This window comes from Larus michahellis, unplaced genomic scaffold (genome assembly GCF_964199755.1).
Source record: "Larus michahellis unplaced genomic scaffold, bLarMic1.1 SCAFFOLD_54, whole genome shotgun sequence".
Classification (NCBI taxonomy): Eukaryota; Metazoa; Chordata; class Aves; order Charadriiformes; family Laridae; genus Larus; species Larus michahellis.
This window is the reverse complement of record NW_027435990.1, coordinates 55,067-81,944: the sequence shown is the minus strand read 5'-3', so window position 1 is coordinate 81,944 and position 26,878 is coordinate 55,067. Positions and strand designations below refer to the sequence as shown.

The 26,878-nt window shown below is 71.3% G+C and overlaps 1 protein-coding gene across 2 annotated transcripts in view; it reads right to left on the bottom strand.

The window, feature by feature from the left end:
* The window catches only part of FLNA (filamin A), a 33,139-nt gene extending 8,129 nt beyond the window's left edge, over nucleotides 1-25,010 (bottom strand). The window contains exons 1-39 of one of the 2 annotated variants that reach the window (XM_074571415.1): nucleotides 24,616-25,010; nucleotides 21,152-21,400; nucleotides 19,770-19,867; nucleotides 19,529-19,676; nucleotides 18,965-19,083; nucleotides 18,613-18,690; nucleotides 18,165-18,327; nucleotides 17,568-17,768; nucleotides 16,442-16,579; nucleotides 15,639-15,762; nucleotides 15,282-15,418; nucleotides 14,189-14,382; nucleotides 13,969-14,082; nucleotides 13,417-13,560; nucleotides 13,200-13,323; nucleotides 12,613-12,773; nucleotides 12,431-12,521; nucleotides 12,163-12,332; nucleotides 11,801-11,918; nucleotides 11,068-11,330; nucleotides 9,762-10,359; nucleotides 9,491-9,664; nucleotides 9,243-9,405; nucleotides 8,404-8,564; nucleotides 8,136-8,306; nucleotides 7,551-7,674; nucleotides 7,307-7,463; nucleotides 7,036-7,225; nucleotides 6,730-6,753; nucleotides 5,663-5,910; nucleotides 5,287-5,389; nucleotides 4,712-4,852; nucleotides 4,365-4,493; nucleotides 4,095-4,268; nucleotides 3,077-3,238; nucleotides 2,371-2,574; nucleotides 2,109-2,261; nucleotides 1,666-1,788; nucleotides 421-687 (exon numbers count right to left, since the gene is read on the bottom strand). In XM_074571415.1, the coding sequence (XP_074427516.1) occupies nucleotides 421-687; nucleotides 1,666-1,788; nucleotides 2,109-2,261; nucleotides 2,371-2,574; nucleotides 3,077-3,238; nucleotides 4,095-4,268; nucleotides 4,365-4,493; nucleotides 4,712-4,852; nucleotides 5,287-5,389; nucleotides 5,663-5,910; nucleotides 6,730-6,753; nucleotides 7,036-7,225; nucleotides 7,307-7,463; nucleotides 7,551-7,674; nucleotides 8,136-8,306; nucleotides 8,404-8,564; nucleotides 9,243-9,405; nucleotides 9,491-9,664; nucleotides 9,762-10,359; nucleotides 11,068-11,330; nucleotides 11,801-11,918; nucleotides 12,163-12,332; nucleotides 12,431-12,521; nucleotides 12,613-12,773; nucleotides 13,200-13,323; nucleotides 13,417-13,560; nucleotides 13,969-14,082; nucleotides 14,189-14,382; nucleotides 15,282-15,418; nucleotides 15,639-15,762; nucleotides 16,442-16,579; nucleotides 17,568-17,768; nucleotides 18,165-18,327; nucleotides 18,613-18,690; nucleotides 18,965-19,083; nucleotides 19,529-19,676; nucleotides 19,770-19,867; nucleotides 21,152-21,400; nucleotides 24,616-24,970 (6,655 nt within the window). In that variant the 5' untranslated portion in view covers nucleotides 24,971-25,010. The remainder of the gene's footprint in view (nucleotides 1-420; nucleotides 688-1,665; nucleotides 1,789-2,108; nucleotides 2,262-2,370; nucleotides 2,575-3,076; nucleotides 3,239-4,094; nucleotides 4,269-4,364; nucleotides 4,494-4,711; nucleotides 4,853-5,286; nucleotides 5,390-5,662; nucleotides 5,911-6,729; nucleotides 6,754-7,035; nucleotides 7,226-7,306; nucleotides 7,464-7,550; nucleotides 7,675-8,135; nucleotides 8,307-8,403; nucleotides 8,565-9,242; nucleotides 9,406-9,490; nucleotides 9,665-9,761; nucleotides 10,360-11,067; nucleotides 11,331-11,800; nucleotides 11,919-12,162; nucleotides 12,333-12,430; nucleotides 12,522-12,612; nucleotides 12,774-13,199; nucleotides 13,324-13,416; nucleotides 13,561-13,968; nucleotides 14,083-14,188; nucleotides 14,383-15,281; nucleotides 15,419-15,638; nucleotides 15,763-16,441; nucleotides 16,580-17,567; nucleotides 17,769-18,164; nucleotides 18,328-18,612; nucleotides 18,691-18,964; nucleotides 19,084-19,528; nucleotides 19,677-19,769; nucleotides 19,868-21,151; nucleotides 21,401-24,615) is intronic. The other variant, XM_074571416.1, reaches the window with a different exon arrangement.
* Nucleotides 25,011-26,878: the final 1,868 nt, after the last annotated feature.

The following is a 26,878-nucleotide window of genomic DNA, read 5'->3' as shown; positions in this document are numbered from 1 at the left end:
AGTTTTAGGGAGCCCTAGATGGATTTGGGGAGCCCCCCCATCGATTTTGGGGAGCCCCCACAGTTCTCAGGGAGTCCCCCCCAGGTTTGGGGGAGTTTTAGATGGATTTGGGGACCCTCCCGCGGGTTTCGGGGAGCCCCAGTTCAGATGAGGGAGCCCCCCCCCAGGTTTGGGGGAGCCCCTCATGGATTTGGGGAGCCCCTCACGGAGTCGGGGGATTTGGGGACCCCCCCCCAGGCAGGTTGCGGGTCCCCAGCTGGGCTTGGGGGAGCCCTGGGTGAGTTTTGGGGCGCCCGGAGCGGGTTGGGGTTTCACCCCGGGAGGGGGTTCGGGGGCCGTCGCAGGGTCGGGGCAGCCCGGCGGGAGTCGGGGAGCCCCCCGGGGGGGCGTCGGGCGGGTTTTGGGGTGCCCCCCACTCACCTGGCACGCCGGCCTCGGCCCGCTCGAGGCCGGGCCCCCCGGCGCGGACCTTGTGGGCGCCGCCCTCGCCCATGGGCCCCACGGTGAACTGGAAGGGGCTGCCCGGGACGTGCTGCCCCCGGTCCTTGACGCTGACCGAGTGGACGCCGGTCTCGGCGGGGACGAAGCGGATGCTGTAGGCGCCGCCCTCCCCCTCCAGCACTTGGGCCGCCACCGCCTGCCCCGAGGGGCCCGTCACCACCGCCGTCACCTCGTGGGCGCTCAGCTCTGCCGAAAACGGGGGGACGGGGGTGTCATAGGGGCGAGGGGGGGGGGATATGTCCTGCCAGAAGAGGTCCCGGGGTCCCTCCGTGCGTCCCCGCTCCGTCCCATGGGGGTTCTTGGGCAACGCGCCCCATATCTCCGGGGTCACCCTGTGGGTCCTTGGGGTGTCCCAGGGGCTTCGAGGGACCTCCAAAGGGTCCTTGGGGGGGTCCCAGGGGCTTCTTGGGACCCCCCTGTGCCCCCGGGAACGTCCAAAAGGTCCTTGGGGGGGTCCCAGGGGCTTCTTGGGACCCCCCTGTGCCCCTGGGAACCTCCAAAGGGTCCTTGGGGGGGTCCCAGGGGCTTCTTGGGACCCCCCTGTGCCCCCGGGAACCTCCAAAAGGTCCTTGGGGGGGTCCCAGGGGCTTCTTGGGACCCCCCTGTGCCCCTGGGAACCTCCAAAGGGTCCTTGGCGGGTCCCAGGAGAGCCCACAGACCCTCTCCCACCCCCCCACAGGTGCCTGGGGCACCCCCCAACTGCCCCAGCAGCCTCCTGAGCCCCCCCCCAGGGACACTGAGGGACCCTTAAAGGCTCAGGGACCCCCCAGGGCTTGCTGAGCCACCCCCCCCAGGGCCCCTCAGGGGTCCCATGGTGCTTGCGGAGCCCCCCAGGGACACTGAGGGACCCTTAGAGGGTCACTGGGACCTTTCAGGGACAATCAGTGGCCCCAGGGCTTGCTGAGCCCCCCCCAGGGATGCTCAGGGCCCCCACGGGGCTCTTTGGCACCCCTCAGGCCCCCCCCAAGGACCCCACTGGTATTGCTGAGCCCCCCCAGGAACACTCAGGGCCCTCATAGGGCACTCAGGGCCCCCCCGGGGACGCTCAGGGCCCCCATGGGGCTCTCTGGCACCCCCCGAGAACAGTCAGGGACCCCTCGGGGCTTGCTGAGCCCACCCCCCCCCCAGCCCCGTGAGGCTCAGGGCCCCCCCGTCCCCGCTCACCCGGCATCTTGAGGCTGAGGTCGCAGGCGGTGCCCACGCTGGCCTCGGGGGGGGCGCGGCGCCGGCGCGTGATGCTCTCCTTCACCCGCCCCTCGCCCGTCACCTTCACCGAGAAGGGGCTCCCTGCGGGGGGGGGGGAGGGGGGCTGTCACTCCAGTCCCCCTCCCGGTACCTACAGCTCCCTCCCCAACCCCCCCCCGGTACTCCTCATCGCCCCCAGCACCCTCCCGCCGCGCTCCCAACAACCCAAGTACCCCCCCCCAGTGCCCCCAGTCGCCCCAGGACCCTGCTCCAGCTCCTCCCGTTGCTCCTATACACCCTCCCCGTGCCCCTCCCGGTACCCCCCGAGTCCTCTCCCGGTGCTTCCAGTAAGCGAATTACCCCCCCGGTGCCTCCAGCTCCCCCCCGCCCCCGGTAAGCCCAGCCTCCCCCCCGGTTCCCACCGGGGACGTGCTGGTCGCCGAACTTGACGGAGATGATGTAGTTGCCGGGCTCGGTGGGGCAGTAGGAGACGCGGCAGGTGCCGTCCTCCAGCTCCTCGGTGGTGATGTCCACCTTGCTGGGGCCCTCGATGGAGAGGCTCAGCCCCCCGTAGCCTGGGGAGGGGGAGCGCCGTCAGCGGGGACCCCCCACACCCCCCCCTCAGCGCCTGTGTGTGTGTGTGTCCCCCCCGCCACCCCCAGCTCCCGTGGGAGGGGGACGTACCAGCGTCGCGGGTGTCAATGGTGAAGTGCGCGGGCTCGAAGGTGCGTCCCTCGCGCAGGCCGGGCCCCGTCACCCGCACCCGGCTGGCGTCCCCCAGCTCGGCCTGGCTGATGGTGACCGAGACGGGGCTGCGGGCCAGGGGCTGGCCCCCCCGCGAGATGTGCACCAGGTGCTCCCCCACCTCCTGCGGCACGAAGGAGATGCCTGCGGGGACGGGGACGGTGGCCTCAGGACAGGGGATGCCGTCAGCGGGGTTACGGGGACAGGGCGGGGGACAAGCATCACGGTACGGGGACACGGATGGGACCGGGCAGGGGGACACGAGGGACACGGGGGGCAGGGGGACACGGGGACACAGGTCGGAGCAGGGGGACAGGGGTGTCAGGACAAGGGGACGCAGCACGGGGACACTCATTGGGGTACGGGGACACGGGGGACAGAGGCGTCGCAGGACGGGGACGCGGGGACATCAGGAGAAACCGCAGGGGCACCGGAGCTGGCCGGGCTCTTCGTGCCCCAACCGTGAGGGGACGGTGACCGCGTCCCTGCGTCCCCAAGGCCCCCCCGCGTCCCCCCTCCGTGTCCCCCTCGTGTCCCCTCGCTCAGCGGCAGCGGCGTTGGAGCCGGCCGGGCTCCTCACACCCCGACAGCGAGGGGAGGGGACGGCGTCCCCGTGCGTGTCCCCCCCCAGTGTCCCCCCCCTCACCGATGTGGCCGTTGCGGAGCCGCTTGAGCTGGCAGGGCTCCTTGCGGCCCGAGGGCGCGGTGACGGTGGCCGTCAGCTGGCTCAGGTCCGTCTCCCCGATGTCCAGGGGGATGTCGGCCGAGGCCCCCACCTTCAGGTGGGACAGGCGCAGGCTGTCGTCACCTGCGGGGACGGGGGCGGGGGGGTTAACATGGCACCCCCAAACGCCCTGGGCTGCCCCAGGCCCTCCCCAGGGACTCCCAGGACTGCCCCGAGTCCCCTGGGGGGGTTCAGATCCACCCCCGGATCCATCCCAGGGACCCCCAGAACGGCCCCAGGTCCCCCAGGGGGGGTTCAGATCCACCCCCAAAGACTCCCAGAATGGCCCCAGGTCCCCTGGGGGGGTTCAGATCCACCACCAGGGACCCCCAGAACGACCCCGAGTCCCCTGGGGGGGTTCAGATCCACCACCAGGGACCCCCAGAACGACCCCGAGTCCCCTGGGGGGGTTCAGATCCACCCCCGGATCCATCCCAGGGACCCCCAGAATGGCCCCAGGTCCCCTGGGGGGGTTCAGATCCACCCCCAAAGACCCCCAGAATGGCCCCAAGTCCCCTGGGGGGGTTCAGATCCACCCCCGGATCCACCCCAGGGACCCCCAGAACAGCCCCAGGTCCCCTGGGGGGGTTCAGATCCACCACCAGGGACCCCCAGAACGATCCCGAGTCCCCTGGGGGGTTAAGATCCACCCCCGGATCCACCCCAGGGACCCCCAGAACAGCCCCAGGTCCCCTGGGGGGGTTCAGATCCACCCCTGGATCCACCCCAGGGACCCCCAGAACGGCCCCGAGTCCCCTGGGGGGGTTAAGATCCACCCCTGGATCCACCCCAGGGACCCCCAGAACGGCCCCGAGTCCCCTGGGGGGGTTAAGATCCACCCCTGGATCCACCCCAGGGACCCCCAGAACAGCCCCGAGTCCCTGGGGGGGACCCCCAGGAGCACCCGAAGGGCCTCCGTGCGCCCCCCCCGGCCCCGTACCGGTGATGCGGGCGGTGAAGGGGCTGCCCGGGATGTGCTTGTCGTTGTACTTGACCACGATGCTGTAGTCGCCGGGCAGCACGGGCAGGTAGGAGACGCTGCACGTCCCGTCCTGGTTGTCGGTGCAGCTGATCTCCGCCTTGGAGGGACCCTCCACGGCCAGCGACAGCCCTCCTGGGGGGGTCGGGAGCACACGAGGGGGTTCAGGGGGGGGGTCTGCGCCCGCCGGGGAGGAGCCGGGCGCCCGGCGGGACCCCCCCGGGGGCTCACCCTCGCCGGCGTCCTTGGTGTTGACGGTGAAGGTGGCCGGTTTGTTGACGGTGCCGTGGATGAGGCCGGGGCCGTAGGCGGTGACGTGGCCGCTGTTGACGTAGTCCACGTAGAACTGCAGGGGGCTGCCTGGGGGGGGGACACGGGGGCGGGGGGGGGACACGCGGGGGTTGTCAGGGGGGCACTGAGACACCCCCCCCCCCACCCCCCCCGCTGCCACAGAAGGCTCCTCGGGGATGCAGGGACGTCCCAAGGGACACACGGTGCCACACACGGCACCCCCGGGGCCACGATACTTCAATGAGACCCCCCCCCAAACCCCCCCCCCGTTGCCCCCCCGCCCCTACCTGGGATGTGCATGTTCTCGTAGCGGATGTCCATCTCGTGCAGGCCGGCCTCGGTGGGGGCGAAACGCACCGTCACCGTCCCGTCCTTGTTGTCCGTGATGTCGGGCTTGGCCACCTTCCCCGAGGGCATCCGCACCTCCCCTGGGGGGGGGCACGGGGGGGTCAGCGGTTACGGGGACCCTGGGGGGGGGATGGGGACCTCCCAGGGGGACCCTTGGGAGACACGGGCTGCCTTGGGGACCCCCCCGGGAGCATCTTAGCTGTCTTGGGGACCCCCTGGTGGGACCTGGGACCCCTGGGAGGACCTGGCTGCCTTCGGGAGGACCTGGGGGGGGCGGGGCGGGCTTTGAGGACCCCCCCCAGAAGGACTCAAGGGAGGGCTGGGGACCCCACAGGTCTCGGGGACCCCCTGGGGACCCAGGTGGTTTGGGGGTCACCCCACCCAGAGGACTTTGGGGACCCTCCGGGGGGTGCTCAGCTGTTTTGGGGACCCCCGGGGGACAAGACTGTTGGTGTCGGGGAACGCCCCGGGGGGGGGGTTGGGGGGTGTTTTGGGGCGCTGGCCCCCCCCTCACCCGTGATCTCGCCCTTCTTGATGGTGAAGGGGATGACGAGGTCGAAGGGGCGCAGCCCGGCCATGTCCAGCCCGTTCACCCCCAGCAGCGGCCGGTCGGTCGCCTGCGCAAACGAGTTCGTTAGCGGATGCCGGTTTCCGCGCCCCCCCCGCCCCCCCGCCTCGTTATCTCGCCCGTTATCTCACCCGCCGCCCGGCTCGCACGCTCCCCGCACGCTCCTCGCACGCTCCTCGCCGGCTTGGCGCCCTGCCTGCCCGACGCGTGCCCCGCGCGCTGCCTGCCCGCGACCTCCCGTCGCACGCTGCCCACCGCCTCGCACGCCCCCCCCCCCCGACCTGGCACGCTCCCCCCCGTGCGACGCCCCCGGCGCACTCACCATGACCTGGAAGGGGCTGTTGGGGATGTGCTCGCCGCCGAAGCGCACGCAGATGACGTACTTGCCGGGCTGGGGGGCGGTGTAGAAGATGTCGAAGGTGCCGTCGGGGTTCTCCACCACGTCCACGTCCACCTCGGAGCCGTCGGGGGTGCAGACGGTGCAGGTCACCTTGCCCTTGCCGGCCGCCTTGGCGTCCACCGTGATCACCGTCTCCTCCCCGATCTGGATGGTGGGGCCGATGCCCGCTCCTGACGGGGAGGGGGGGGGGGGTGACTGCCCGCCCCGGGGTGGGGGGGAGGCACCCCCAAACCGGCCCCGCGCGCCCCGCCGGTGCTGCCCACCCCCCGAGGCTGGGGTCGACCTGAGCCCCCCGGGCGGGCTGAGCACGGGGAAACTCGCGCCGCGCCACGGGAAGGGGGACAATTAGGCGTTAACGAGGCATGGACCCCCCCCCCCCCATCCCACACCCTCATTGTGGGGGTCCCCTCTGCCCCTGGGGGCAGCCAGGCACCCCCAAACGCCCCGGGACCCGTGTGGGGCCAGGGGAGCCCCCAGCGATGGGGGGTCCCCAATGACAACGGGCCGAGCCAGGGACCCCCCCAAAACGTTCAGGCTGCGGGCACAAGGGGCCCCCCCACCATCCCCCCCCCCCCCGATTAACGAGGTTGGGGGGATGCCCCGTAATTAGGGCAGGGCCAAAGGGGGCCCCTGATATTGGACTGAGGGGGGCCCCCGAGAGCGAGCAGAATTGAGGGGTCCCCCCATGTTGAACAAGGTCTGGACCCCCCCAATTAAGAGAGAACCCTGATTGTTAAAATGATGCTGGGGGGGAGGGGGGGGCCCAGATATGAAGTCTGGGGGGGCCCCTCACCATTTAACGAGGTCGGGGGGACCCCTCCACAACTTAAGGTGCCCCCGGTAGTAAACGGGGCCCGAGGGTCCCCCAAAATGAGGCCCCGGCCCCTCGCCGGGGGGGCGGGGGGGGGGGCAGGGGGGGGTAGTTTTGGGGTGCGGGGAGGGGGTGAGGCGTGCGCCCCGACGCCAAGCGAGCCATGCCGTGAGCTTACCTAAGCCGTGACCTCCGATGGAGACTACAGCGTGGCGGGGGGGGGTGGGGTGGGGTGGGGGGAACGCAGGGAAGGGGTGGGGGGGGGATGGGACGTGGGGTGGGCAGAGAAGCAAGAAATCCAGTGAGACACACGTGGTGAGACCCCCCCGCCCCCCCTCCCCGTGCCCCCCACCGCCCTCCCCGCTCGCCCTGTGTGTCCCCCCCAGCCCCGGCCCGCGGTGACTCGGCTGGAAGCGGGCGGTGGGTGTCCCCGTGTTGTGTCCCGTCCCCCCCCCCGGCCCCCAACACCAGCGGCGGCGCTTACCGGTGACGGTGCACTTGCTGGCGTCGCCGGCGGGCACGGCGCGGATGCGGTAGGGGGAGTAGGGGATCTCGTCCCCCCCGTACTTGATGAGGATGGTGTAACGCCCCGTCATGTCGGGGACGTAGGACACGGTGTAGGTGCCGTCCTGGTTGTCCCGGATCGTCGCCTTCTTGGGCTTGCCCTCGGGGTCCTGCAGGGAGGCGCAAGTCAGCGGCCCGGTCGCCCCCCCCACCGCAGCGTGTCCCCCCCCAGCCCCAGCCCCGCGGCCCACCGTGATCTGGACGGCCAGCAGCCCCTCGCCGGCGTCCTTGGCGTCGATGGTGAACTCCACGGGGAGGCTGGCGGGCACCCCCGTGGTGTTCAGCCCGGGGCCGCTCGCCTTCACCTTGCTGGCGTCATGCGTGGGCAGCGCCTTCACCTTGAAGGGGCTGAGAGAGAGGGGCGTGAGGGGCGTCAGACCGGCCCCCCAAAAACCCCCAGCACCCCCCCGGCTCCGCCGTGTCCCCCCTCCTCACCTGCGGGGCACCTCCTCGTCGCCGTAGCGCACCGAGATGGTGTAGGGCCCTTCGCGGGAGGGGACGTAACTGACCCGCTGCGTCCCGTCCCCGTTGTCCGCCACGTCCACGGGCTCCACCACGCCTGGGGGCGGTGGGGGGGTCAGGGCACCCCCAGACCTCTTGGTGCACCCCGACGCTCCCCACGGCACCCCTGCAGTGCTCCCTGGGGCGCCCCAAGACCCTACAGGGAGCCCTGAGACTCCCTGTGGCGCCCCAAGACCCCGGCGGTACCTCACCGGGCACCCCGCGACTCCCCACTCAGTGCCCCGGGGCTCCCTGTGACGTCCCCCGGGGCACCCCGAGAGCCCCCGGGGCACCCCGACGTCTCCTGTGACATCCCTTTGGGCACCCTAAGGCCCCCCAGGGGCGGTTTGGGGCCCCCCAGGGCACCCCCAAGAGCCCCCCAAACCCTGAGCCAACACAGCCCCCGTGGGGCACCCTTTGTACCAGCTCCCCCCTCGGATCAGGGGTACCCCAAACGCCCCCCAGCCCCGAAACAGGGGTGCCCCCAGCCCCCTACGCCCCGCCCCCCCCACCACTGACCTTTGGGGCCCTGGACCTTAACGTCCAGGGGGGCGACGCCGGCCTTGCTGGTGTCGACGGTGAAGGTCTGGGGCACGTTGGCTCTCACCGCGCCCGGCGTCAGCCCCGGCCCCGCGCACTTCACCTTGGACGAGTCCACCACGTCCGTCACCGGCACCTTGAAGGGGCTCCCTGGGGGCGCGGGGGGGGGCCGTGAGCGTGGTGGTGGGGGGGGCGACGTAGCCACCTCCCTCGCGCCGGTTTCCCCCGGCACCCCCCCAGCGCTCACCGGGGACCTGGTGGCCGCCGTAGGTGACGTTGAGGCTGTAGGTGCCCGGCTCGTAGGGGACGTACTCCACCGAGCAGCTCCCGTCCTTGTTGTCCGTGCAGGACATCTTGGCCTCCGAGGGACCCTCCACTGCCAGGCCCAGCCCCCCCGTGCCAGCACCCCTGGGGCGGGGGGAGCGGGGGGTCAGCTGGGGCACCCCCAAACCCCCCCGGTCCCCAGGAGGGGCTGGATGGTACCGGGGGGGGAAGTTTAGGGGGCTCTGGGGGGAGCGTTTAGGGTACAGGGAGGTTTGGGGGGGGAATAGAGAGAGGACTCGGGGTACAGGGAGGATTTAGGGGACACGAGGGGGAGGATCTGGGGTATGGGAGGATTTAGGGGACACGAGGGGGAGAATTTGGGGAACAGGGAGGATTTAGGGGACACCACGGGGAGGATCTGGGGAACGGGGAGGATTTAGGGGACACGAGGGGGAGGATCTGGGGGATGGGGAGGATTTAGGGGACACCGGGAGAAGGATTTGGGGAACGGGGAGGATTTAGAGGACACCAGGGGGAGGATTTGGGGAACGGGGAGGACTTAGGGGACACCAGGGGGAGGATTTGGGGTGCGGGGAGGATTTAGGGGACACCAGGGGGAGGATTTGGGGGAAGGGGCTGTTCCAGGGGACACCAGCAGAAGGATCTGGGCGGGGAAAGGCGCCTACGGGCAGAGCTGGGGCACCCGCGATGGATTTCGGGGGAGCCGGGAAGAAGACTTGGGGCGGAGGAGGGTGCAGGGGAGCGGGGAGGGGGGCGTGTGGGGTACGGGGGTGCTGGTGACGACGGCGGGGGGGGTCTCACCGGGTCTCCACGGTGAACTTGTTGGGCTGGTTGGTGGTGCCGCTCTGGATGCCGGGGCCGTGGACGCGGACGCGGGCCGGGTCGCAGCCCTCGGTGACGGGGACGCGGAAGGGGCTGTGCGGCACCGGGCTGCCGCCGTAGCTCACGTCCACCGTGTGCACCCCTGGGGACGGTGGGGACAGCGAGGACGTCACCCCGAGGCGGCGGGGGCCGTGTCCCCCGTCCCCACGCACCCCCCAGCGCCTCACCTTCCTCGTAGGGAGTGTACTCCACGTGGTAGGTGCCGTCGCCCCGGTCCTCCACGAAGGTCTCGGTGACGTTCCCCGAGGGGTTGGACACCCGCGTCTTCACATGGGGGCCCCCGGTTTTGCTCAGCGCCCGGGCGTCCACGTCGAACTCCGTCACCGCCTCCCTGAACACGCCTGGGGGACGGCGGGGACACACACACACACACACATGTGTCAGGGCGGCTGCACCCCCTCCCGGCGTCCCCGGCGTCCCCCCCGGCCCCGCGCTCACCCTTGCCCTCCACGCCGGGGCCGTAGACCTTGACGCCGGCGGTGTCGACGGCCGGCTCCACCCGGACCTTGCTGGGGAAGTGGGGGACGGGCTGCCCGCCGTACTCCACGGTGATGGTGTAGACGCCGGGGCTGAGCGGGGTGTAGGCGATGGTGTAGGTGCCGTCGCCGTTATCCTCCACCCGCACCTCGGCGCGGGCCCCCGCTTCCGAGGTGATGCCGATGGTCAGCTCGGCCGTGCCGGCCCGGCTGCAGTCCACGCGGAAGTGGCCCGGTTGCCCGGCCGTGGCACCTTCTAGCCCCGGCCCCGAGCACGTCACCTTGGAGGCGTCGAAGGGGGCGCGGACGGGGGCGCGGAAGGGGGAGCCGGGGACGTGGGCGCCGGCGAAGAGGATGTTGATGTTGTAGTCGCCGGGCTCGGTGGGCAGGTAGGAGACGGAGCAGGTGCCGTCCCCGTTGTCCAGGCACTCGATCTTGGCCTCGCAGGGACCCTCCACCGTCAGCCCCAGGCCCCCCGTGCCCGCCCCCTTGGTGTCGATGGTGAAGGGGGCCGGCACCCCGGCCAGCCCCCCCTGCAGCCCTGGCCCGAAGGCGCGAACCTGCGGGGAGAGCGGCCACCGCGTTGGGCGGGGGGGGCCTTGCTGGGGACCCCCCGGATGGCGGGGACCCCCCTTAGAGGGGAGGCGTGGTGCCGGCGACTGCCCGGCCCCCGGGGGCTGCTCTGATCGGGGACCCCCGTCACCACGGGCACGCTCTTACTGGGCCCCCCCAGCCCCTGGGGACCCCCCTCACCGGGGACACGCCCTTATCGGGGTCCCCCATCACCGGGGACGCGCTCCCACTACGGACACCCAACCCTTGGGGACCCCCCCGTAAGCAGGGACGCCCCCTTACCGAGGACCCCAACCACCCTTACCGTGCCCCCCCTCCCCGTCCCCTGGGGAACCCCCCCATCCCCATCTCCATCCTGGGGCTCCCTATCCCAAAAGCAGACCCCCCCCCCGGCACCCCCCATCCCTTGGGGACCCCCCCATTCCCCAAACCAGACCCACGGCACCCCCCATCCCCTGGGGACCCCCCCCATTCCCCAAACCAGACCCACGGCACCCCCCATCCCTTGGGGACCCCCCCATTCCCCAAGCCAGACCCACGGCACCCCCCATCCCCTGGGGACCCCCCCCCATTCCCCAAACCAGACCCACGGCACCCCCCATCCCCTGGGGACCCCCCCCCATTCCCCAAACCAGACCCACGGCACCCCCCTCTCCCCATGCCGTGGGGGGAGCGGCAGGGGGGCCCGGACCCACCTTGGAGGGGTCGGTGGGGGGCACGGCCTCGACGGGGAAGGGGCTGCCGGGGACGGGGACGCCGTCGTAGGTGACCTCCACCTGGTAGGGCCCCTCCTCGCGGGGGATGAAGCGCACCAGGCTGTTGTCGGGGCTCAGCCCCGGCTCCACCGTGCAGGGCACCGGCTTGCGGGAGGGGGCCGTGATCTTGGCCCCCACCTTGCCCTGGCCCCCCGCGCCCTTGGACTTCACCGTGAACTCCTGGTCCTTCCCCACCTCCAGCTCTGCGGGATGGGGCGGGGGGGGGAAACACAACCGCAGCCTGCTCAGGGGGGCGAGCCCCACAATGGGGGCTCCCCCCTGCCGAAAACACCCCACTCCCAAAGTAAACACCCAACGGAAAACACCCCGCCCCGCCCCCCAATTCCTCTATGGGGAGGGAGCCCCCAAACCCCCCACCCAAAATCCTCTCAGGGGAGGGAGCCCCCAAACCCCTCCACCCCAAATTTTCTATGGGGAGGGAGCCCCCAAACCCCCCACCCAAAATCCTCTCAGGGGAGGGTGCCCCCCAAACCTCCCCCCCCCCAACCACCCTCATTCCCCCATCTGTCCCCCCAGAATTGCCCCCAGCCCCGTAGGACGCCCCCATCCCCAAACCACCCCTGGCTCCCCCACCCCACAAGCCCCCCCCAGCCCCCGAGCCCCCCCTAAAAGGGGCTTCTGAGTGCCCCCCCCAGGGACCCCCCCACCGTACTGTCGTCCAGGCCGGAGATCTTGATCTTGCCCAGGTCGAGGGTGGGGGCCACCCCCACCGTGAAGGGGCTCTTGGGGATGGGGTCGCCCCCGTAGGTCACCGACACCCCCAAATTACCCTGGGGGGGGGGGGGGGAAGAGAGAGGGGGTGGTGTGACTGCGGGGGTGCCCCCCACGCCAGGGATGGCAGAGGGGGACACGGCCCCCCCCGCCCCCAGCGCTGCACAGATGGGGGTCGGGGCCCCCACATTGCAACAGGAGGGGGCATTTTGGTGACGGGTGTGGGGATTTTGGGGTGCCCCCTCCCCGTACCTGCTGCAGGGGGGTGTAGTGGGGGGTGTAGTGGGGGGTGCCCCCCCGTACCTGCTGCAGGGGGGTGTACTTGACGGTGTGGGTGCCGTCGTGGTTGTCGATCACCTCCAGGTCCCGCACGGCCTCTCCCTTCCCGGGCCCCGTCACCTGCACGTCCAGGGGGGCCCGTCCCCCCGCCTTGGCGTTCACCGTGAAGTGGGTGGGCTTCCCCAGCTCCACACCTGCGGGGGGGCAGACGGTGAGGGGGGAGGGGGGTGGGGGGAATCCCCAAATCCCTGCCGGGACCCCCCCACCCCCACCATGGCACTGCCCAACTCACCGGAGCGGCTGAGGCCGGGTCCCTCCGCCTTCACCTTGCTGGCGTCGTGCGAGGGGTCGACCTTGATCCGGATGGGGCTGGTGGGGGTGGCCTGCGGGGAGGGACCCCAAAATCAGCCCCCCCGCACCCCAAAACCCCTCGTGGGGGACACCCCGCCCACCCCCCTCCTCCCCCGTCCCCACCTGGTCGGCGAAGAGCACCATGATGGTGTAGGCGCCGGGGCCGCGGGGGGTGTAGCGCACGGTGAAGGTGTCGTTGTCGTTGCGGATGATGTCGAAGTCGATGTCGGCCTCGGCCGGGCCCACCACCCCCGGGGCGCACTTGATCCCGATGCTCACGTCCCCTGGGGGGGGGAGAGGGGCATCCCGGGGGGGTCATCAGCACCCCAAAACCCCCCCGGGACCCTCGGGTACCCCCGAAACACCCCCAGAGACCCTCTGACAGCCCCAAACCCCAGCACCCACTCCCGCCACCCCACAGACACCCCCTGCCTGCCCCAGCCCTCCGGCACCCCCTAACCCCCCCGAGCCCCCTCCCCAGACACCCAATTCCTCCCCCAGCCCCCCAACCCCCCCCAGGGATCCTCTGGCACCCCCAAACTCCCCCACGGACCCTCCTGCCACCCCACAGACACCCTTCTGCCTGCCCCAGCCCTCCCCAAGCCCCCCTTCATCCCTCCAAACCCCCTCCCTGCCCCCCCCAGCCCCCCAAACCCCCTCGCTGCCCCCCCCCAGCCCCCCAAACCCCCTCGCTGCCCCCCGGGGCTCACCCTGCCCGGCCTCGGTGCAGTCCACGGTGAAGTAGGTGGGCTCGTGGGCCTTCAGCCCCGTCTTGGCCACGCCGGGGCCGTAGACCTTCACCTTGTGGGGGTGGCTGCCGGCCCCCACGCCCACCTGCGGGATTGGGGGGGTGGGGGTCAGGCCCGCTGCCCCCCCAGGGCAGCCAAGACACACCCCCCCCCAAGGTTTTGGGGACCCCCCCCTCACCCGGAAGGGGCTCTGGGGGATGTTCACGCCCCCCCAGGACACCATGGCCGTGTGCTTGAGGGGCTTCTTGGGGACGTAGGAGCAGCTGTAGGTGCCGTTGCCGTTGTCCTTGACGGAGACGTCCACGGGGTTGCCCTCTGCGTCCTGCGGGGGGAGGACACGGCGCGGGGGGGGGAGTCAGCACCCCCAAAACCCACCCTGAGCCCCCCCAAATCCCCCCCCCCCCCCTTCTCCACCACTGGGCCTCCAGATCCACCCCGCGGCCCCCCCAGCGACACCGCCTCTACGCTGGGGCTCCCAAATCCTCGCAGCGCCCCCCCAAAACCCCCTTGTACCTCATCCTAACTGGGGCTGCGCCCCCACACCCCCCCAGCGGCACCCCAACCCCCCCACAGCCCCCCCCCAAACCCTCCCTGCGCCGCCTCCCCTGCGCCCGGGCTCCCAAGTCCTTCCAAAACCACATAAATCCCCCAAATCTGCCCTACCCGGGAGGGTGCCCCCCAAACCCCCCCAACAGGCCCCCCCCTCCTGTGCCGTGCCCCCCCCCCTCACCTGCATCTGCACTTTGAGGGGTCCCTTCCCCCCGTTTTTGGCGTCCACCGTGAACTCGGCGGGTTTGTTGACGGCCACCCCCGTCTTCTCCAGCCCCGGCCCGTGGGCTTTGACCTGAGGAAGGAGGGGGGGGGGACGGGCAGAGGGGTTACGGGGGGGCTCCCCGGCAGTTGGGGGGGGGGATGTGTCGCTGAGGGGGTGCGGGGGGGTTCCCCCAAACCTTCTCGGGGAAGGAGTCTCGGGGCGCGGGGCGGATGTCGGCCATGAAGGGGCTGCGGCGGATGTCCTCGTTGTCGCAGAGCACGTGGACGGCGTAGGCGCCCGGCTCCTGGGGCCAGTACCGCACGTCGCAGGAGCCGTCCCCGCGGTCGTCGCACTCGATCTTGGCCTGCGAGGGACCCTCCACCGAGAAACCTGGGCGGGGGGGAACAAGGGGGGGGGTTGGGGGGGGTCAGGGCGCTCCAAAACACCCCCCCGGGGGTCCACGAAGAGCTGGGGCGCCGAGCCCCACGGCCGCCATCAGCCCTCGACACGGCTGGGACACGCAGAGCCCGGCGAGGGGCTACGGAGACCCCAAAGCACCCCCGAAACCCCCAAAGGAGCCCCCGAGACCCCTCAGAGACCCCAAAGCGTCCCCAAAATCCCCAGAGGAGCCCCCGAGGCCCCTCAGAGACCCCAAAAACCCCCCCAAAACCCTCAAAGGAGCCCCCGAGACCCCTCAGAGATCCCAAAGCCCCCCCCAAATCCCCAGAGGAGCCCCCGAGGCCCCTCAGAGACCCCAAAAACCCCCCCAAAACCCTCAAAGGAGCCCCCGAGACCCCTCAGAGATCCCAAAGCCCCCCCCAAATCCCCAGAGGAGCCCCCGAGGCCCCTCAGAGATCCCAAAGCCCCCCCAAAATCCCCAGAGGAGCCCCTGAGACCCCTCAGAGACCCCAAAGCCCCCCCAAAACCCCCAGAATTGCCCAGGAGGCCTCTCAGAGATTCCCCCCCCCAATACAACCCCAAAGGGGCCTCTGAGAGATTCCAAAGACTCTCTGGACACCCCAAAACCGCTGGAGCCCCCCAGTAGCCCCCCAGGGCCCCCCAATACCCCCCTGAGGCCTCAATTCCCCCCCCCAAGCCCCTCCAGGAGCCTCCTAACCCCCCAGAGCCCCCCCCCAAAAGCCTCCTTGAGCCCCCTAAGGCATCCCAAAGCCCCCAGAAGGACCCCGGGGAAGACCCCAGGCCCCCCAAACCCCCCAGGAGCGCTCCCCAGCAGCCCCCGGGAGGTCGCCGCCCCCCCAGGACCCCCCCCAAGCCCCCCCGTCCCTCACCGAGGGTGCCGACATCGTCGCCGATGGCCTCCACCACGAAGTCGGCCGACTTGCCCACGACGCCCCCCTCCAGGCCAGGCCCCCAGGCCCGGACCTTCTGGCTGCCGCTCTCGGGGGACACCTTCACCTCGAAGGGGCTGGGGGGGGACACACGTGGCGGGGGGGGCGGGTTGGGGCAGGGCCCTACTACAGGCACAGCCCCCCCCTCCCCAAAACAGCCCAGACCCCCAAACGACGCCAGCCCCGGCACTGAGGATGGCGCAGCCCGTGACGGTGGCTGGCTCCCGGGCTGGGGGGGGCCACACTACCCCCACGCCCAGTGCCCCCCAGTCCCTCCCAGCGCCCCCCAGCGCTCACCTGCGGGGGATGTGCTGCCCCCCCCAGGTGATCGTCACCGTGTAGGTCCCCGGCGCGGTGGGGAAGTACTCGAAGCCAAAGACGCCGTCCCCGAGGTCCTTCTGCTTCACCGCCTCCGTGCCCTCTGTGGGGCACGCGTCAGGGGGGCGCCCCCAAAACCCCGCATTCCCCTCCCCGAAACCCCAGGGACCACCCTCACCCCAAACCCCCTGATCCCCCCCTAAAACCCCGCATTCCCCTCCCCAAAACCCAGGGATCCCCCCCTAAAACCCTGTATTCCCCTCCCCAAAACCCCAGGGACCCCCCCCTAAAACCCTGGATTCCCCTCCCCAAAACCCCAGGGACCCCCCCCTAAAACCCCGGATTCCCCTCCCCAAAACCCCAGGGACCCCCCCCTAAAACCCCGCATTCCCCTCCCCAAAATCCCAGGGACCCCCCCCTAAAACCCCGCATTCCCCTCCCCAAAACCCCAGGGACCCCCCCCTAAAACCCCGCATTCCCCTCCCCAAAACCCCAGGGACCCCCCCCTAAAACCCCGCATTCCCCTCCCCAAAACCCCAGGGACCATTCCCCCCTCCCAAACCCCCTGATCCCCCCCTAAAACCCCAGATTCCCCCCAAAACCCCAGATTCCCACCCAAGCCCCACACCCTCCCCAGTGCCCCCAACACCCCCTTGAATAGGGGGGGGAAGGGCTGCGTCTGGGTACCCCCCAGCCCCTCAGGGTGCCCCAAATCCCCCAAGGCACTCCCAAACCGCCCTCCCTCCCCCCCCCCAAAAGAGGGGAGCCCCCCCCGGACTCACTGGGGCCCTTGACGGTGACTTTGAGCTCCCCGCTGCCGGCCCCCTTGGTGTACACCTTGAAATCCGCCGTCTCCTTCACCCGCAGCCCCTTGGGCTGCAGCCCCCGCCCCACGGCGCGGCACGCCGAAGGGTTGCAGGCTGTGGGGAGAGGGTCAGGGGGGGCCCCGCCAGCCGGGGACCCCCAAAACACACACCCCACCCCACCCCTCCCCGGGGCACGGGCTGGGAGTGGGAGGGGATGCTGGCATCCGGGGGGGGGGACCCCAAATGCCACCCCGAGGGCAGGGGCTGGAGGGGGAGAGGGATAGGGGGCAGCGCCCCATGCAATGCGGGGGGCACGCTGGGGGGAGAGGGGGACCCAGGCGTCTGGGGGGGGACCCCCAAACCCGCATTGGGGTACACACCATGGGGAGAGGGTCCAAAAAGGACCCAGGCAGCCGGGGGCACCCCCACACGCGGGCATCCGGGAGCACCCCAAAGGGCGCCGTGGGGACTGGGGGGTTGGAAGAGGGGAGGAGGAGGAGGGACCCAGGTGTCCGGGAGACCCCCCCCGCGCCCCCCCGTACCGTCAGCGGGTCACCCGCGAGGACCCCGGCCGGCGCTTCCCGGACAGACGGGCAGAAGGAGCAGGAGAGGCGGAGAGAGACAGAGCAGAGTCACGGGGGGCCGAGACCCCCCTGCAGCGACAGCCCCGGGCCCCCCGCGTGGGGGGGCAGAGACCCCCCCACAAGGGCCCGGGGTGGGGCAGAAGCACAGAAACACCCACCCCCCCCGAGTTGGGGGGCAGAAGCGCAGAGACCCCCCGAGCTGGGAAGGACAGAGACCCCCCCCCAGCTTGGAGGGGAGGAGAACGCAGAGCCCCGAGTGGGGGGGCAGCAGGACAGAGACCCCCAAGTCCGGAGGGGACAGAGACCCCCAACTTGTGGGGGGACACACAGAGACCCCACAGTTGAGGGGGAAACAGAGACCCCCAAGTTGGGGGGACAGAGGTCCCCGAGCTGGGAAGGACAGAGACCCCCGAGCTGGGGGGACAGCAGGAGAGAGACCCCCAGCCTGGGGGGGCTGAGGGCCAGAGACCCCCACATGGAGGAGGTGGGGGGGGCACAGGCAGCCCCCCGGGGCTCACCCTGCCCCACGTTGACGTTGAAGGGGCTCTTGGGGATGGGGGCCCCCCCGAAGGCCACGTGGACGGCGTGGGGCCCCTCGGCCGTGGGGCGGTAGGAGCAGCGGTAGGTGCCGTCCCCGCGGGGCTCCAGCGTCGCCTCCACCGTCCCCCGCCGCCCGCTGGGGTCCACGATGGAGACCTCCACCTCGCCCGGCCCCGCGCCTGCCCCCCGACAACGCGTCACCGGGGGGGCGGGGGGACACGATGCCCCCCCCCCCCCCACGGCCACGGCCACCCCCCCGAGGGGGACGCGGCCCCTCACGCTCGCCCTGCCCCGTGGGGACGCGCCACCCCCGACCCGATCCCCCCAGTTCCCTCCAGCCTCCCCACGACCCCCCAGAGCCCCCCCCAAAACCTCCCTGACCCCCCCAGAGCCTCCTCAAAGCCTCCCAAAACCCCCGGAGCCCCCCTGACCCCCCTCAGATCTCCCCAACACCCTCCAGAGCCCCCCCCCCGAGTCCCCCCAATGCCCCCCCAACTCCCCCAGAGCCTCCCCAAACCCCCCATGAGCCCCCCAAAACCCCTCGAGCCCCCCCCGGAGCCCCCCCCGGGGCTCACCGGCGGTGAAGATCTCGAAGTAGGTGCTCTTGTTGGCCACGTTGCCCAGGGGCTCGATGCCGGGGCCCTGCGCCGTCACCCGGCCGGCGTCGCCCGCCGCCCGCCCCACCTGCACCTCGAAGGGGCTCTTGGCGATGTGCTGCCCCGCGAAGAGCACCGTCACCTGCGGGGGGGGGGCCCCGAAAACGGGGGGTGGGGAGCAGAGAACCTCACCGGAGGCCCCAGGAACCTCCCTGGTGGCCCCAAAACCTCACGGAGGCCCCAAACCCGCCCCAAAACCTCAAAATTCTCACTCTAGACCTCAAAAAGAAAAAAAAAAGAAAAAAAAAAAAAAAAAAAGAGCAGCACAACAGGGCCCAAACCAGCCCGAGGGGCCCCAAAATGCCTCAGGACCCCCCTAAAACACTCCCGGGCCCCCAAGTCCCCACAAAGGCCCCCCCAGCCCCACCTTGTGCACGCCGGTGACTTTGGGAACGTAGGAGACGGAGAACGTCCGGTTCTTGTCGTTGTTGGCCACCACTTTAGCCTGCGGAGGGGGGGGGAACCGAGCTGTGAGACCCCCCGGGGGGGCCCCAAAAGCCATACAACCCCCCCTGGAGTCCCCACGAAACCCCACAGGGACCCACCTCCCACCCCCAGAGCCCCCACCCCAGCTGACGGACTCCCCCCCCCAGCCCTGAACCAACCTCCAGGTCCGTGGTCCTTCGGGGACACCAGGATCTCCCGCTCACCCGCAGCACCCCACGTCACCCCACGGACCCCTCCCCAGCCCCCCCGGCCCCCCCCAGCCCCGTGCCCACCTCCTCGCGGTGCCCGGCGGGGTCCTCCACGTACACCAGCACGTCCCCCTGCCCCGCGCTGATCGTCTCCACCGTGAACTCGGCCCGTTGCTTCACCATGTTCCCCGTGGGCTCGATGCCTGCGGGACCCACCGTCAGCCCCACGGGGGTCCCGGCCCCCCCACCCCCGACGGCGGTCCCAGCCCCATAGCGAGCGGTCCTATGGGGAACAGGGATCTGCCCCACAGCCCCGCTGGGAACAGGGGGATCCCCCACATCCATAGGGAATGGGAAATGGCTCTATAGGGAATGGGAAATGCCCCAAATCTATAGGTAACCCCGATCCATAGGGTGGCACCCCCCAGCTCTGTAAGAAAGAGGGGGATCCCCGGACCTATAGGGCACAGGGCAGGTCCCCAAGGCCCTATAGCACATGGGGAGGGGACCAGAGTCTGCAGGGAACCGGGTCCAGCCCCACAATGTCGTAAAAACCAGAGCGCGACCCCCAAAACGGCTGAGGGGCAGGCAGGAGACGGGGGGGGTCCCGCAGCCCCATGGGGAAGGAAGGGGGGGGCCCCCCCTCACCGGGGCCGTAGGCTCGGGCCTTCTTGGGGTTGAGTTTGGGGCGCAGGGGGGCCCCCGGCTTGAGCTTGGCCTTGGGGAACTGCGACAGGTAGGTCATGACCGAGTGCTCGTCCACGTTGGGGTCCACGATCTCCTCGGGGGTGATCACCTGAGGTGGGACACACGGAGGGGGGGGGTCACCGGGCTGCTCCGGGACACCCGGCTCCCCCCCACCGAGAGGGTTTGAGCCCCCCCTGCCCACCTGGGGGATGCCCAGCCACTCGTCGGCCTGCTGCATGGCCTCCCGCGCGTTGTCCACGGGCTTGCTGGGGTCCCACGAGTCCCAGTCGGGGCACAGCCCTGCGGGGACGGACGGGGCGCACGGTCACCAGCAGGGAAGAGGGGGGGGACACACAGCTGCCCCGTGTCCCCTCCCCTGCTAACGCCGTTCTACATTGTCTCTGTGCACCCCGAGGCCACCCCCCGCGTCCCCCCCTGCCCCAAAGGCCGTCACCCACGTCTCCGTAAAGCCCCAGAGCCACCCCCTCTGTGTCCCCGTGCATCCCCAGGGCCACCCTGCTGTGTCCCTGCATGCCCCCAGGGCCATCACCCGTGTCCCCATGAACCCCAGAGCCACCTCCCGCGTCCCCATGCACCCCCAGGGCCACCCTCCATGTCCCCATGAACCCTAGAGCCACATCCCCATGTCCCCATGCAGCCCCAGAGGCACCCCTATGTCCCCATGAACCCCAGAGCCACCTCCCACGTCCCCATGCACCCCCAGGGCCACCCTCCATGTCCCCATGAACCCTAGAGCAACGTCCCTGTGTCCCCATGAACCCCCAGAGCCACCCCTACGTCCCCATGCACCCCCAGAGCCACCCCTACGTCCCCATGCACCCCCAGAGCCCCCTCCCTGTGTCCCCATGCACCCCCAGGGCCACCCCTACGTCCCCATGAACCCCCAGAGCCACCCCTATGTCCCCATGCACCCCCAGAGCCACCCCTACGTCCCCATGAACCCCCAGAGCCCCCTCCCTGTGTCCCCATGCACCCCCAGGGCCACCCCTACGTCCCCATGAACCCCCAGAGCCCCCTCCCTGTGTCCCCATGCACCCCCAGGGCCACCCCTACGTCCCCATGAACCCCCAGAGCCACCCCTATGTCCCCATGCACCCCCAGAGCCACCCCTACGTCCCCATGAACCCCCAGAGCCCCCTCCCTGTGTCCCCATGCACCCCCAGGGCCACCCTCCACGTCCCTGTGCACTCTAGAGCAACGTCCCCGTGTCCCCATGCACCCCCAGGGGCACCCCTATGTCCCTATGCACCCCCAGGGCCATCCTCCACATCCCCATGAACCCTAGAGCCATGTCCCCGTGTCCCCATGAACCCCCAGAGCCACCCCTATGTCCCCATGAACCCCCAGAGCCCCCTCCCTGTGTCCCCATGCACCCCCAGGGCCACCCTCCACGTCCCCATGAACCCCCAGAGCCACCCCTATTTCCCCATGAACGCCCAGGGCCACCTCCCGTGTCCCCATGCACCCCCAGGGCCATCACCCAGATCCTCATGCACCCCCAGAGCCACCCCCCGTGCCTCCCCACACCCCCCGGACACCCCCGCCGCGTCCCCGTCCCCTCACCGGGCGCGCAGCTGTCGACCAGGGCGCCCAGGGCCCGGCCGCTCTGCCAGTCCTTGCTGAAGTTGGTGATGGGGATCTGGGGCAGGCGGTTCTGGATCCAGCCCAGCAGGCGCTGCTTGGGCGTCTGCCGCTTGGCCTCCTCCTCGTCCTCCTCGTCCCACATGGGCATGGAGATGGAGTAGTGCAGGATCAGCGTCCAGATCAGCCCCAGGATCAGCTTCAGGTTCCCATCCACGATGGCCTTGCTGTCTGCGGGGGGACAGCGGGACAGGGCGTCAGGCCCCGCGGGGGCCTGGGGGACAGGGGGGCAGACCCTGCGGGGGCACCAGAGGACGGGGATGCCATGGGGGGACAGGGGGGCAGACCCTGTGGGGCCCTGGGGGACAGGGACGCCATGGGGGGACAGGGGGTCAGACCCCGCGGGGCCCCAGGGGACAGGGACACCATGGGGGGACAGGGGGTCAGACCCCACAGGGCCCCAGGGACAGGGACACCATGGGGGGACAGGGAGTCAGACCCCTGTGGGGCCCCAGAGGACGGGGACGCCATGGGGGGACAGGGGGGCAGACCCTGTGGGGCCCTGGAGGACAGGGACGCCATGGGGGGACAGGGGGGCAGACCCTGTGGGGCCCCAGGACACCATGGGGGAACAGGGAGTCAGACCCCTGCGGGGCTCCAGAGGATGGGGACGCCATGGGGGGACAGGGGGGCAGACCCCCAGGAGATGAGGATGTCGCAGGGTGACGGGGACCAGACCCCCAGGGGACAGGGACACCACAGGGGGACATGGCGTCAGACCCCCACGGGGCCCTGGGGGACGGGGACACCATGGGGGGACAGGGGGATCAGACCCCTGGAGGACGGGGGGGTCAGACCCCCGGGGGATGGGGACACCTTGGGGGGACACCCCGGGGGGACAGGGACCCAGTGCTGGGGGGACATGGCGGGGGGCGCGGGGACAGGGCGCTGTACGTCTGCGCCATGGGGACACACGGGCCACGTGGGGACATGGCACCCGGGAGTGGGATGGAGCCAGCTCCCAGCGGAGGGGGGGGGATGACACAAGAGAGTCCCCAGGGGGATGCCTGGGTCCTCATCGGGGGGGGCGTATAACAGGGGGGGCCTGGGTGCCCAGGTCCCCGGTAGGCGTTCAGGAGGGTGTAAAGGGGGGCGTAACGGACGCCCAGGTCCCCGTTAGGGGTTTGAGGGGTGCGTAACGGACGCCCGGGTCCCCATTAAGGGTTCAGGGGGGTGTAATGAGGGGTGTAACGGACGCCCGGGTCCCCATTAAGGGTTCAGGGGGGTGTAACGGGGGGTGTAACGGACGCCCGGGTCCCCATTAAGGGTTCAGGGGGGTGTAACGGGGGGTGTAACGGACGCCCGGGTCCCCATTAAGGGTTCAGGGGGGTGTAACGGGGGGTGTAACGGACGCCCGGGTCCCCATTAAGGGTTCAGGGGGGTGTAACGGGGGGTGTAACGGACGCCCGGGTCCCCATTAAGGCTTCAGGGGGGTGTAACGGGGGGTGTAACGGACGCCCGGGTCCCCATTAAGGGTTCAGGGGGGTGTAACGGACACCCGGGTCCCCATTAAGGGTTCAGGGGGGTGTAACGGGGGGTGTAACAGACGCCCGGGTCCCCGTTAGGGGTTCAGGGGGGTATAACGGGGGGTGTAACGGACACCCGGGTCCCCGTTAGCGTTCGGGGGGGGTGTAAGGGGGGGTGTAACGGACGCCCGGGTCCCCATTAGGGGTTCTGGGGGGTGTAACGGACACTCGGGTCCCCATCAGGGTGTGGGGGGGTGTAACGGGGGGTGTAACGGACACCCGGGTCCCCATTACGGGTTCGGGGGGGTGTAACGGACGCCTGGGTCCCCCGCCCCGCGGGAGGGGGTTCGAGGGGGGGGGGGGGAGGCGCTGCGGGGTGGGGGATGGGGCCCCAGGCCCCGCCCCCGGCCCCACCCCCCGCTCCAGCATTTTTTGGCCTTATATGGGCTCGGGCTCCAGCGAGGCCCCGCCCCCCCGCGGCCCCGCCCCCGCCCCCCGCCCCACCGGGGACCCCCCGGGACCCCCCAGACCCCCTGCGGGGCCCCCCCGGCCCCGGCGGCGGGCGGGGAGCGCGGCCCCCCGCGGGGCCCCCCGCAATCCGTGCCCGCAGGATGCGGGGAACCGCAGGGCGGGGCCGCGGCCACCCCCCCCCCCCCCCCGCCCCGGCCCCACCCCCGGCGGGACGGGGGGACCCGGCGCCCCCCCCACATTCCTGGGATGGGAGCGGGCCCGGCCGCCCCCCCCCCCCCCGCCTTTGTTATGGGGCCGAGGGGGCGGGGAGGGGCCGGAATGGGGGGATACGGAATTGGGGGGGGGGGGTCCCACATAGGACCCCACCGGGGGTCTCCGATGAGGGGCTCCCGGAGCGGGGGAACCCATCAGGGGCTCCCAAAACGGGGGGGTGGTGTCTTCTGTGGAGCCCCGTGAGGGTCTCCCAAAAGGGGGACTCGTGGCAAGACGGGGGGGGGGGGGGGGCTCAAAAGGGGGGAGGACCCCCAAGGCCTCCCGCTGGCAGGGGGCTCTCAAAGGCATCGCACTGCAAGGGGGGGCTCCTGAGGGGGGGTCCCCAAAGCGTCCCGTTGGGGGGAGGGGGCACAAAGGCGGCCCATCGCCATGGGGGCTCCATGGAGGGGGGGGCTCAAAGCATTCCATCGAGGGGGGGGGAGCGTCCCCAAAAGCACCCTGTTACTATGGGGATCGGAAGGGGGGGGGGGGCTCCCCAAAGCCATAGGGATTGGGGGGGTTCCTCAAAGGCCCCACATAGCGATGGAGATTGGGGGGGCGGCTCTCCAGAGGTCCTGCATGGCCATGCGGGCTAGGGGGGGGGCTCCTCAAAGGCCCCCCCCAACCATGGGGCTCTGGGCAGGGGGCTCCCCAAAGCCCCCCACAGTGATGGAGATGGGGAGCGGGGGCTCCCCAAAAACCCCTCATAGAGAGGGGGTTCTGCACAGGGGGCTCCCCAAAGCCCCCCATAACGATGGGCATCGGGGGCTCCCCAAAGCCCCCCCATAAGCATGGGGGCTCCCCGAGCCCCCCATAACGATGGGGATCGGGGGCTCCCCAAAGCCCCCCCATAAGCATGGGGGCTCCCCAAGCTCCCCATAACGATGGGGATCGGGAGCGGGGGCTCCCCAAGCCCCCCACAACGACGGGGATCGGGGGCTCCCCAAAGCCCCCCCATAAGCATGGGGGCTCCCCGAGCCCCCCATAACGATGGGGATCGGGGGCTCCCCAAAGCCCCCCCATAAGCACGGGGGCTCCCCAAGCCCCCCATAACGACGGGGATCGTGAGCGGGGGCTCCCCAATCCCCCCCCCCGCCGTGGCGCCGTGTCTCCGGGCAGGGGGCTTCCCGCAGGCTCCGCATCGCCGCGGGGGGCTCGGAGGAGGGGGTCTCCCCTTCCCGCCCCCCCCGTCCTCACCGATGGAGACCAGCTTGATGTTCTCCCTCTCCAGGAACTCCAGGGCCACCGAGACGTTCTCCAGCTGCATCTGGCGGAAGGTGGGGCGGGCGTTGTACTTGCGGCCCATCTTCTTCTGGCTCAGCACCTCCAGCAGCGCGATCAGCCGCAGCCCGTCGCCCAGGTCGGTCTGCAGGTTGCCCACCCGCTTCTGCACGCACTTGAGGTGCTCGTTGCACCAGCGGGTGAAGGTGTTCTGCTGGATGCGCTTCCAGGGCGCGTCCTCCGCCAGGTCCTTCTCGGTGGCCGGCATCTCCCCGTCCGCCTCGCCGCGGGACGACGCCTCCTGCGCCCGCGGGCGGCCGCCGCCGCTCATCCCTATGGCGTGGGGGGGGGGGGGGGCGGCGAGGAGCGGGGGGGGGGGGGGCGAGGGGGGGCGGCGGGGCGGGGCCGCGCCTGCGCCGGCGGACGGGCGGGGGGCGGCACCTGCGGGGAGGGGGGCGTCAGAGAGGGGGGACGACGACGACGACGACCCCGCACCCCCTGCAACCGGGAGACGGCCCCCTGCGCCCCAAACTGGGGACCCCCCCACACACACACCGGGGGACCCCATCGTGCACCCCCGCACCGGGAGACGCCAACCCTGGGGGACACCCCCCCCCCGGATCATCCCCTGCGCCCCAAACCGGGGACCACCCCCCCCCCCGTCCGGGGGACGCCAACACGGGGGGACAACCATCCCCCCCCCCCCCCCGCCGGGGGGCTGCTCCGCTCCCCCCTAACTGGGGACCCCCCCCTACTCTGCGGGACCCCTTGGTGCCCCCCCAACACCGGGGGGGCCCCTTTGCTGCACCCCTATTCAGAGACACCCCCCCCCACCCCCAGTGCGCCCCTATTGAGGGGACCCACCGCTGCACCCCCACACCGGGACCCCCCCGGTGCACCCCCTATTCGGGGGTCCCCCTCTGTGAGTCCCCCATTTAAGGGACACCCCCATCCCAATCTACACCCTCCCCCCCAAAAGCCCCCCATTAAGGCCCTTTGGGACCCCCCCGGGTGCCCCCAGGCTTCGGGGGGGGGTCCCCTAATTTGGGGAGAGACCCCAAATTCCCCCGTCAGTCCCCAAATTTTTTTTTGGGGGGGGGGGGGGAGGGCATGAGATCTGCCACGCCCCACGGGGGTCCCAGACCCCTCAAAAAGGGCTCCCCCCCCGCCCCCCCCGGCTCTGCACCCCCAAAGAGGGGTGTCCAGGAGGGTCCCCCGGGTGTCCGCCCCCCCCAGCCCAACGAGGGGTCCCCAAGGGGGTCCCCGGGCTCACAGAGGCTCCCGAGGACCCCCCAAAAAGGGGTCCCCCCCCACTGCTCCCCCCACAGCGGGGTCCCCAGACCCACCCAGGGGGGTCCCCCGGCCCCATTCAGGGGGGGTTCTCCTCACGACACCCCCGGTGGGGGTCCCCCAGAGGCTCCCCCAGACCCAAAAACAGGGGTCCCCCCCTTTTCTCCCCACACAGGGGGGTCCCCCGGCCCCATTCAGGGGGGGTTCTCCTCACAACGCCCCCGAAGGGTCCCTCAGAGGGTCCCCCAGACCCCAAAAACGGGGGGCCCCCCCCTTTCTCCCCTCAGGGGGGTGCCCCAGCCCCATTCAAGGGGGGTTCTCCTCACGACACCCCCGGTGGGGTTCCCCCAGAGGATCCCCCAAACCCCAAAACAGGGGTCCCCCTCCTTTTCTCCCCTCAGGGGGGTGCCCCGACCCCCTCAGGGGGGTCCCCCAGCCCCATTCGGGGGGGGTTCTCCTCACGACACCCCCGATGGCTCCCTCGGAGGGTCCCCCAGACCCCAAAAACGGGGGAGCCCCCCCTTTCTCCCCTCAGGGGAGTCCCCAGACCCCCTCAGGGGGGTCCCCCAGCCCCATTCGGGGGGGGTTCTCCTCACGACACCCCCGATGGCTCCCTTGGAGGGTCCCCCAGACCCCAAAAACGGGGGAGCCCCCCCTTTCTCCCCTCAGGGGAGTCCCCAGAGCCCCTCAGGGGGGTCCCCCAGCCCCATTCAGGGGGGGTTCTCCTCACGACAGCCCTCGGCCCTCCCTCAGAGGGGTCCCAGCCCCCCGAAACCGGGGTGCGTCCCCCTTTCTCCCCTCAGGGGGGTCCCCCGGCCCCGTTCGGGGGGGGTTCTCCTCACGACAGCCCCCGGCGCTCCCTCGCAGAGCCCCCAGACCCCCAGAAGCGGGGCGTCCTCCCCCCCCCCCCCCCCCGGCCCCGCGCCCCCGCGCTCACCGGAGCGGCGCC